At 56.1% G+C, this 10,688-nt stretch overlaps 1 protein-coding gene across 3 annotated transcripts; it reads right to left on the reverse strand.

Annotated features, from left to right (window-relative positions):
• Positions 1 to 2,749: 2,749 nt before the first annotated feature.
• On the reverse strand, positions 2,750 to 8,354 carry LOC310905562 (C-signal-like). 3 transcript variants are annotated; one of them, XM_083851998.1, is made up of 6 exons: positions 8,054 to 8,346; positions 5,598 to 5,649; positions 4,491 to 4,678; positions 4,023 to 4,181; positions 3,628 to 3,738; positions 2,750 to 3,033 (listed from the first exon to the last, which is right to left on the reverse strand). In XM_083851998.1, the coding sequence occupies exons 1-6, from the start codon at positions 8,198 to 8,200 to the stop codon at positions 2,920 to 2,922; spliced, it is 771 nt and encodes a 256-aa protein (XP_083708124.1). In that variant the 5' UTR covers positions 8,201 to 8,346; the 3' UTR covers positions 2,750 to 2,919. The 3 variants fall into 3 exon arrangements, with proteins under 3 accessions (XP_083708124.1, XP_083708126.1, XP_083708125.1); XM_083852000.1 differs by lacking the exon at positions 4,023 to 4,181 and having other exon boundaries at positions 8,054 to 8,354; XM_083851999.1 differs by lacking the exon at positions 3,628 to 3,738 and having other exon boundaries at positions 8,054 to 8,352.
• Positions 8,355 to 10,688: the final 2,334 nt, after the last annotated feature.

The raw sequence follows: 10,688 nt of genomic DNA on the forward strand, positions 1-10,688 counted from the left end.
GGTCTTTCAAACCAGGTGGAAGACCCTGGGAAACGGGCCCTTGCTGCCCCAGGGTGTGCACTTAGGAGACTGCCCCAGCATCCCGCTCTCCTAACCCAGCACTGCAGTGCCACCACCTGCAAGGGCAAATTCCTTAATTTCTTTGGGCTGTGTCCTCTGCAGATGTGCACACTGTAGGGCGGGCAATGCTCCAGTCCAGTTTGCACCTGTCCTAACGCTTCAGGGTAGAGATGGATCAAGGACATCCCGCTTTAAGCTGCTAAATGCAGGTGGATCCTAAATCCTCCTTGCCCTGTGCTCCCAAGGAGCTGACAGGTGCCAGGCGGAGCTGGCATTTCAGCTGCCCCCTGCTGCAGCCCTCTGGGAGGCACGGTGTGGGCTCTCCTAGGACGCTCTGCTGCAGCCTCCCCGTCTCCCACGGCCACTGAGGCAGTGGCACTGCCAGCCGTCCTCCCCCAGGACAGCAGTGGCAGGAAAGGGCAAGGCACGGAAGGAAGAGAAAGCTGGAAGAATGAAGAAATCAAAGAAAGCAAGAAATCTGTTCCCCAGCGAGCAGAGAGGCGATGGGCGCGACCAGCCTCCGTCACGGCGAGCAGGGGGAGCACGGAGGTCTGACGCTGCCCAGAACCGGGAGATAAGCCTGACACAAAGGGCAACGCCAGCAAAAGGGAGTGAGCGAGGCAGGAAACATCAGGCTGGAGAGGAAGCGTGGAGATAATCAGCTGCATGAGCACAAACACCCGGAACTTGAGCAAAGGAAAAGCCGACACCGCTTGGCAAGTGTTGGAGCAGAGAGACCTGCCCACAGGGCCCCTCGCATGTCCCCGAGCAAGGTGCTGCGTTGTGCTGCCCCAGGCTTGAACTGCACCAGCACTGGCCAGCCAGCACTTAGCCCGCCATCCGGGCAGCCGAGGGGCAGGGCAGGCGGCTGTGCCAGGCTTCCTACAGGTGCCCTGCCACAGCCTGATGTTCCGGGGGGGCTGCAGCGAGAGAGGGATGCTCACAGATCTCCTCTGGCCGCAGATGCGAGGTGGGGCTGGGAAAGAAAAGAGCAAAGAGGAGCGAGCACCTGCATGGGAAGTCAGGTGGCTGGAGAGAGCCCAGCTCCGGGCTTCCGGAGCACGAAGCAGCCCTCAGCTGGGGACAGCAGCGTTGCTCCCTGTCCCCAGCGCTGCTTGGTTTGCTGGGACATATGCCGGGTGCAGGAGGACAGAGCTGAGGCCAGAATTTCCCTGCCGGGATGGGGTCATGCGGCGGTGGGTGCCTCACCCATGGGCAGCACTCCCAGCACGGCGCACAGCGCCATCTCTGAGTGCCATGGAAAGCGCTTTACAGGCTTGGAAAGTGCAGGAAGCCTGGGTACGGGGCAGACAGACAGACAGACAGCTCCCAACAGCCCTGGGGCTTGGCTCCCTTTGGCACGACCAGGCAGGAGTTGGCATTAGCCTTATGCCAGGGCTGGGGCAGCTCTGGGAGAGAAGCGGGGCTGGGACCCAGGTGTCCTGGCTCCAGAACCTGCCTGCAGAGTGAGGGAAACCCATCCTCATCCGCTCCCAGCGCCCCTGAACTTTGCAGAGGCAGCTTGCCTCTCTTCCCTGGGGCCCGCAGGAAGGAGGGATACAGGGGTACAAGCTTTTAAGCTCCGGCAGCTCTGCCACCTGCAGCCACGGGAACCTGGCCCGAGCTGCACGCAGGTGGCAGATGCTCCCTGCTGTCACCTTTCCTGGCCTCTCTGAAGTCTGGGCTACCAAAACGCCAGTGGCTCGGGAGGACCTGGAGCCAGCGAGGAAAACACTGCTGCCTGTGACTCAGCAGGCTGCTGGGGAGGGCAGGCTGGTGCCGGGGCTTGCTGGAGCTCGCAGGGGCACAGCTCACCTCGGTGGGGCTGAGTTGTGGCCCCAGCGTGGCCGTCTGCCCCGGTGCTCTGCCTGCCCGCGGGGGGAAGCCTGGGCAAGGGAGCTGGGCTGGGAAACGGGGGGCTCAGGGGAAAGCTCTGGGTTTTCCTCCTCTGCAAGCCAGGCTGCTCTGCTCAGCTGCTTTTGGAGGAGCCCCTGGCTGCTTTACTCCATCGTCCCCCAAGGGGAAGCTCCTTCCAGGAAGGGCAGGTATGGGTGGAAACCTCCAGCTTTTTAAAGCTGGGAAAAGCCAGCAGCACCCCAAAGCCCTTTCTTTCAGGGCTGTTACCACCCTCAAGCAAAATCATGCAGCCCAGGGTTGCCCGACCCATGCAGAAGCCCTGTCTGCTGCAGAAGCCCAGTTACTGATGTTCTCAGCCTCTCCGTGCAGGAGAAGTGCCATTCCCATGCTGTGCTCCCCCTGGGGCTGGATTTCCCACACCCAGGGCTACTGTGCCCAGCTGCAGCTCCAGTATGGGAACAGCTGGCTGCCTGGGATCACAAAACTGGGCTGTGGCACTGCTGGACCTCTCAGCTGTGCCCCAAGGCTGCTCACAAGGACACGGTGCCCAGCACAAAGTGCCACCAGGATGTCTGTAGCAAAGAGACCGCCAGAGATGGACACAAGTACAGCAGGGAGCAGGCAGATCCACGCACACTCAGCAGCCAGGGAAGACAACAAGGCTTTGGGCTGGCGAAATGCTCCCTGGGGCTTGCCTTCTGCTCAGAGCAGCCGAAGGCAAGGCAGACAGACTGCTCTAATGCCAGGTTATTTTTTGCAGAGGACAGCTTCGGGCCAGGGCAGAGACAGTCTCAGTGAGGGCACCACAGCCGGGAGAAGGCAGAGGCACTAATCGACTTGTGACTGCATTTATTAGCGACTCGGATGCAGGGATCACAGACTGCCCTGCACTCCTGGTGGCGGAGTCCTAAGTAGGTCACCTGCAGGCCGCAGGGGGCCGAGCACCCTGGTGATTCAGGGCACCCGGAGACCTCCTGGCACCGCACGGTCCCTTGCAGGGGGTCACCAAGGAATCACTTTGCCTTCCCAGTTGAGCAGATTCCCGCTGTGCTTCTCAGAGAGGACGGGCAGCACAGAGAGCAGCCCCCGCACACTCGTGTCCACCGTCAGGTCAGCCTGCAAGGGGCACAAGTGAGGAGCAGGGCTGGGACCCCCCAACCCCTGCTGGTCACCCACCAGCCCCCAGTCAGCTCATGCACATCCCCAGCAAGGCTCCTTCCACCCAGACTGGGGAGAGAGCCATGGGAGGTGGGATGGACCAGTTATGTGAGAGGACAGCTGGGTATCTGCATGGCTTGGATGGAGGTGGCTTGGGCTAGGAAGCCAGCTACAGGCTTTGTGAGCAGCTGCAGGAACCACACACACCAGCTGAGCCAAACTGGCGGTGTCAAAGATCCTGCTGCAAGCAGAATGCTACCTGCAGGCTTCTCACCTATGGGTGAGACCTCCTGGGCCTGCAGCTCTCTGAGGAAGTGGGCCACTGTGGGAAGGTGCTGCTCCTCCCCTCTCTGCTCTATTGGATTTGGGCTCTCTGCCCACCTCCAGGACTGCCTGAAGTCTTTTCTCCCCTGAACAAGCCCCCTCTAGCCCTGGGTGTGTGGCTTTGGCACGGGGCATGCGCTGATGCTACTCCCCAGGTGCACCCTGCAGCAAGGTTATTTCTTGAGCAATGCCCACACATCCCAGTGACCCTGCTCAGCCAGCACCCACCTCCTGGGTGCCCATGTCGGTTTTCACCCAGCCAGGGTGAAGCGCCACGCAGAGGATCCCGGCCTCCCCATAGGTCAGAGCCTGGCACTTGGTGAGCATGTTGAGGGCAGCCTGGAGGAGGAAGGAAGCATTGAGCAGTAGAAAGCACCACACTCCAGCCTCCACTCCCATCTCTGCCTCAAGGTGAGGGAGAAAAACCCAATGCCAGGTCTGCAGGAGATGGAGCACGGTGTGTGCATCCCCTAGGTGGGCAGGGACTGGACATGGAGGTGCCTGGAGAACTCAGGCAGCAACCAGCACACATACGTCCCTCCAACTCACAGCCTCGGGTACTGCCCTGAGACCAGGCTTGGCAAAGGGACTCCCACTCGGCTCCCAAGCCCGCATCTCCCTACCTTGCTGCAGCGGTAGGAGATGACAGGCTTGCAGAAGGACTCGGGAGTTTTCTCGATGGATCCCATGACAGTGGAGATGTTGATGATGGCTGCCTTGCTGCAACTCAGTCCCTTCTCTGTGCTGTTCTGGGCAGCCTTCTTCAACAAGGGCAGGAATGTCTGGGGAGAAGCAGCCTGGTGGGATGCCTGTGCCCCCAGCTAGCCCCACTCACAGCAACTGCAACCCAGCCTGTCTACAGCGGGGGGGTGAGGAGGAGCAGTGGGAAACCAAGACAGGACGGGGTGGGAGCACAGGCTGGAGCCGTCCCCTCCCTCCCACAGCCTTGGGAAATTTTGGAAAGCACTCTGCGACCTCCACTATGACCACAGACAGCAACGGGGCACGTGGCTGACCAAGTCAGAAGGAACAGGAGGAAGAGAGGCTGTGCCAAACTCCCTCTCTGAGGTGGGCTCTGACCCGAGCGTTACCTGGGCCATCAGCAGCGGCCCCACCGCATTGGTCTTGTACGTCCTTATCATCTCGTCAGAGTCCACCGTCTCCAGCGACACCTGGGCATAGATGCCAGCGTTGTTTATCAGCAGGTTCAGGCCTGCGCCGTTCAGCTTCCCCTCCACAATCTTCGCTGCGTCAGCAATAGCTGAGGGATTTGCAACATCTGCGGTGACAGAGAAAGGGCTTTGAGAACCAGGGCTGACCCCATTTCCCCAGGTTTTTCCAGTTCCTTTTGGGCCAGAGCAGCCCTGGGGCTGACCGGGCGCTGACAGTGGTGGGTACTCCTGTGGACAGCTCAGACTGGAGGTGCTGGGGCAGGACGGGTGACAGGCCTTGACCCAAGTGGCAGTGGACGACCAGATCTCAGCACACAGCAGCTGTCCTGGGTTTACTCTACAGGCTGCAATCCCCAAACAGCGCCCATCCCGCAGCAGTCGCTCTCACTCGCAGTGCGTCAGCCTGACCAACGGTCTGCTGCCAGGACAGCTCGCAGCTGGCCACAGATAGGTCTAACTTTCCTCGACCTAGCAGGACAGCTAGATTTATTTCTGAACGCTCAACATCCTTGAAGTCTTTGTGTCTGGGGTCCACCCAAGGGGCCTAAGGGAGAAGATGGGGGTTGAGCAGCTGAGAAAGAGCTGAGCACCCTGACCTGAGCGGTCTTTTCCACTTGCAGGCACCAGATGGTGCTGTGCAACCAGCCCAGAGCACCCCGGCACCCACAAGCCCCAGTCTCCGCAATGCACAGTGTAGGGTGCTCTGCTTCGGGCAGCTCGAGGACCCGGCCAGGGCAGAGCCCTTTGCAAACAACCCCAGGGTGACAACGCGCTGCTGTGACAGTCCCCAGAGGGGCTGTCCCCAGATGAGCTGTGGCAGGACCTGCTGCAGGACGGCTCTGCGCAGCCCTACAAGGTGAGATGGGGTTGGAGAAGCTGGGCCTTCAGTGGCAGCAGCACTTGAAGCCAAACGTTGGGCAGCTCTGAAGAGATGGAGGCAAATGCAGAGCCTGGTGGCAGGGAGGGGAGGAGAAATGGAGCCACTGTGTCTGGTGGACACGAATGGTAGAGGCAGAGCACACCTACCCAGCTTCACAAGAACCAGGTTTGGGTGTCTGGATGCCAGATCTCTCAGTTCCTGTGAAAAGAAACACGGAAACAACTAGATGTGATGCCAAGCACAATACTAGGGCACCAGCGACCAGCCATCTCAAGAAAAACATCTTCAGGATGTTACTGAGCACTTGTGGACAGCTGGATAAGGCACCCAGGGTTTTTCCAAGCTCCACAAAGCTGAAACCATTTACGCAGAGTGCAACACAAGCACGCCTGCAAGGTACTGTGGCCACCCTCCCAAAGCCTGCTGGATCTACATGCAAGAACGCAGCCAGAGCCACAGTAAAGGATGACTGCACATTTATTATTAAGGACCAGCTCACCCAGGAAATGATGCACACTGAGCAGGCATAAGGCCAGAAGCATCTCCCAGAGGCTGCTGGCAGTGTTACAGGTGTGGGAATGACTGTGAGTGCATTCCTGCCATTCCTGATGTGGCAGCATCCTCATTGCTGCGGGTCACCAGCCCCACAAAGCCCCATCTTTGGCTTTCCCTGGCTTTCCAGGTGCTTTCAGCGGGCCTGTGTCTCCTTAGGGCCCAGCTGAACATCCAGGCCTGGGTGATGAATACAAAGGCAGGAAAACCCTGGAGCATGCACCTAAAGCACCTTCACACAAGTACACACAGCCCTATGTGAAGATGAGGAGGGAAGAACTACACAGCAAGCAGCATCTGCTTCCCCCCCCTACAAAAACCTGGCAGATGGCTCTGTCTTTTTTCTTCTAAGTGGTTTAAAAGAGGTTATTTTATCATCTGACGAACGCCTGAGAACACAGGGAGGTGTGGGACGAGGCAGGATCTCCAGAGACCTCTCCCTGCACCAAGAGGGGTCTGAGAGCTCCCTGGTCCCCAGACCCTGCATCCTCCCATGTCCAGCATCGCTGACCAAAGAAAGTCAGAGCAGGTCCTGAGTGCCACAACAGACTAAGACAGCTAGAATTTTTATCCAGTCTTGTCTGGAGCCAAGCAGCACAGTCGCTCTGGATGCTACGTCTCACCTGCTCAACTGAAACGAAACCCTCTGCAAATTTTTCTTGATTACTGCCACCAGACGTAGAGGATTCAGAATCGGTTTTCAAAAATAATAAAATCCCAAATGAAATGCTCAGCTTTACACTTCCTAGCAGCTCTTTGCTCTGAGCTTTCTTCAACTATAGCAGGTCCTAGACAACCGAAATCAAACCACATTCAACATGTCCAAAATGATTACTTTTAGAACTATTAAAAAACTCTCACAAACAAGCCCGTAGAGAATGTTGCAGGGAAAACAGACTGGCAGCTCCTTGTGAGCGGATGCTTCCCTGGGACTCATCCTGGGACCACATCCCACCGCTGTGGAGTGGGAGTCACTGACCCCGTGTCTCTGAGTGTCACCATCAGGCTCCATGTTCCCACATTCCCTCTGGGCACAGAAAATGATGGAAGACACTTCTCAGCGATTTCTGATGGCTGATGGGCATTTTTCCTTCCCCTGCTACTTTGCTCAGCTGCTGGCTTCAGCAGCTTCTCACCCCCAACATCCGAAGGCACATGAGGAATGCGTAGAGCTCTTGTGGTAGCATCAGCCTGACAGAGGCTCACCCTGCCTTCTTCCTCCTGCTGTCACCCACTTCATCAGCAACGTCCTGAAAACACCGCCACAAGTCTTACCAGAGCACCCTGCAGTGAGAGCAATGCACCCTGACCACCTGGGAGAAACGTGCTCCAGTCTGCCCTGCAAAAAGTCCTCTGATCTCAGCACTGCCCGAGCCCAGCAGGTGTAGGGAGGAGAACACGGCAAAAAGGGAAGCGCTGAACTGGCTCTGATGCAGCTCGCGTAGGCACCAGCAGCAGGAGCTCTGCACCTGCAGCAGGGTGCCTTCTCCCTGCCATTGCCCATGAGCCTGAACAGCACGGGCAGGGGGCTCCCGCCTACCTCGGGGGCTTTTTGGGGTGGGATTCCTGCAGGCACTGCGCCGAGCCCTGCACGCAGCGGGGCTGTGAGGAGGGGCAGCAAAACAAAGCAGCGGAGCAAACACCTCCCCTCTGGTATTTCAGCGGGTGACAGCAAGCGGAGGAAAACCAGAGCTGATGTTGTTGTTAGAAGGAAAGCTGCACGTTTTCAGATGCTCCCGTGACTTCCTGCCGAAACAATGCGCGTCTGACTTGCATTTTAGCGAACTGCAAAACTGGGGCAGGAGGGTCCCGTGGCTGCTTTCGGACCCCGGGGACCACCGACCTTGCCCACCACAGAGGCCGGCAGCACGGCGGCCACTCACGCCCACGGCCCCCCGTGGCACAGGGGGGCTTTCTGCCCCCTTCACCTTCGCCCACCGCAGGGCAGGCCGCGGTGCAGCCCCCGGCCGTGCCCGTACCCAGCCCTGCCCGCAGCTCAGGCCCACGCGCCGTGTCCCTTGGCCTGTCCCTTGGCCGGCCACGCACTGACCTGCGCCCGCGGCCCCTCGGGGTCCCGGCACGTCGCAAAGATCCATGCGGGCGGGCGAGGCCCCCCGAGCAGCTGCTTCACCAGCTCCAGCCCGATGCCCCGGTTGGAGCCGGTCAGCAGCACGGTGCGCGCCCGCAGCGCCGCCATGCCCGCCACACTGGCCCCCCGAGCCCGCTGCGGCCGCTGGTGCTGGCCGGGGAGGGCCGGGCCTGGCGCCTCCCTCCTGGGGCCCAGCTGAGGCTGCTTGGGCCCCGGTGACCGGGAGCGAGCTGCCGTGCGTGAGAGCACCCTTGTGGTACTGGTTTTTGTTCCTTTTTTTTTTTTTTTTTCCCCACACAAACAGTAGACAAAACGCCTCTGGCACCAGTAAATGCACCAGAAAAACAATAATAAAAAGTAAGAAGCAGAAACCCTCGTTAAGGACGTTGTGTAACCAGAAGCAGAAACCCTCGTTGTGTAACCAAAAGTCCCGTTCTCCCTTTTCCTGCCCCAGGCCAGGAGCAGGGTTTCTCGCCTCCTCCACCCGGGCTGGAGATGAGGACAGAGGGGTGCAGGCACCTGGTCATGGTGAGCCACACCGGGGAGCGGGACTTCAGCCTCCTGTCCTACCGGGACCGCTCAGCTCCTCCTGGGTCCCCACATGCATGCGATGCGCTGCTTGGAAAGGGTTAGTGTGCTGGGCCCCGCGGGAGCTCGTCCTGAATCCAAGCAACTGAACCCTGAGAAAAGGCAAGCTGCAAGCAGCTCTCATTGAATGCTTCCCTGTGTGGGCGTTGCTTGCCCCAGTTCTGGGCTTCAAAGCAGAGGATTAGTGATTTTTGGCAACTTTGTTAGTTAAATGTTGTGAGGCTTCCAGGAGGTTGTAAAGAGAAATGAAAAAGAACTGAAAGAAAGGAAAGAAAGCAAGGAAAGCAAGGAAAGCAAAGAAAGGGAGGGAGAGAGGGAGGGAGGGAGGGAGGGAGGGAGGGAGGGAGGGAGGAAAAGAAAGAAAGAGAGAGAGAAAGGAAGAGAGAAAGAGAAAGAAAGAGAGAGAGAGAAAGAGAGAGAGAGAAAGGAAGAGAGAAAGAGAGAAAGAAAGAGGGAAAGAGAGAGAGAAAGAGAGAAAGAGAGAGAGAGAGAGAGAGAGAAAGAAAGAAAGAAAGAAAGAAAGAAAGAAAGAAAGAAAGAAAGAAAGAAAGAAAGAAAGAAAGAAAGAAAGAAAGAAGGAAAGAAAGAGAAAGAGAGAAAGGAAGGAAGGAAGGAAGGAAGGAAGGAAGGAAGGAAGGAAGGAAGGAAGGAAGGAAGGAAGGAAGGAAGGAAGGAAGGAAAGGAAGGAAGGAAGGAAGGAAGGAAGGAAGGAAGGAAGGAAGGAAGGAAGGAAGGAAGGAAGAGAAGGAAAGAAAAAGAAAGAAAAAGAAGGAAAGAAAGAAAGAGAAAGAAAAAGAAAGAAGGAAAGAAGGAAAGAAGGAAGGAAGGAAAGAAAGGAAAGAAAGGAAAGAAAGGAAGAAAAGGAAGGAAGGAAGGAAGGAAGGAAGGAAGGAAGGAAGGAAGGAAGGAAGGAAGGAAGGAAGGAAGGAAGGAAGGAAGGAAGGAAGAGAAAGAAAGAAAGAAAGAAAGAAAGAAAGAAAGAAAGAAAGAAAGAAAGAAAGAAAGAAAGAAAGAAAGAAAGAAAGAAAGAAAGAAAAAGAAAGAAAAAGAAAGAAAGAGAAAGGAAGGAAGGAAGGAAGAAAAAGAAAAAGAAAGGAAGAAAGAAGAAACTTTTGGTAACTTTCTACTATTTGGTAAAGCATGATTCTGCCATTAGCAGTCTTTGGAATGCCACTATAAACACGAGCACATTTTCAAGTGCAGTGGTTTTATCTGTAACTTCCACCCATGTTGAAGCCTGTGGCTTGAGCGTGCTTTATAGGTGGTAGTAGCAAGTAGGACTACAGCTTTTTGCATACTCAAGCAAAGAGCTTGAGGAAGAGTTGAGAAGCAATCAACAAGAAGACCATTGCAAACAAAGTGGTGGGAAGCATACCAGAAGGATCTTTAAAGCCCACACAAGTCTCCTGATTTGAATGAAATGGCAATAATTATGGGGTAGCTCTTACAGCATTTGTGTTACAATCTGTGTTACAACTTCACTTTTCTTTCTTATGTCAAAACTTGTTTCTTTGTTCTTTTATTCATCAAGAACCATAGAATTACCTTCCACTCTGCCCCAGACCTCCCAAACTCCAAGCACGGGTTTTGTCTTGAGCCTTTCCGTGGAACCACCTGCACAGAGAAGTCTTGCAGAGTGGTCATGGCATGTGCACCCATTGTCCACTAATTGAACAGTAACATACAGACTTGTTGATGGCACTTACATTTTACAATAGCTTGGAGAGATTCTGGGTCCATTTTGGAACATATTCCTGTTTTCTGCATTCCACCAACCCTTAGTATTGTCCACATGACCTTTACAAGGAATGTCCCGTCCTGCTGTTGGGAGAGACGTCCCTCACAAACAGGCCATGAAACCAAGCCATCCCCTGCAGAGAAAGGAATTCTCTTCAATGTTTTTATCAACGACACAGGAGTTGAGTGCACCCTAAGTAAGTTTGTAGATGATAAAAAATTGTATTTCCTCGAGGGATGAGAAGCCTTACAGAGAGATACTGATAGATTA

Source organism: Anser anser (assembly GCF_964211835.1).
Source record: "Anser anser genome assembly, chromosome: 11".
Lineage (NCBI taxonomy): Eukaryota > Metazoa > Chordata > Aves > Anseriformes > Anatidae > Anser > Anser anser.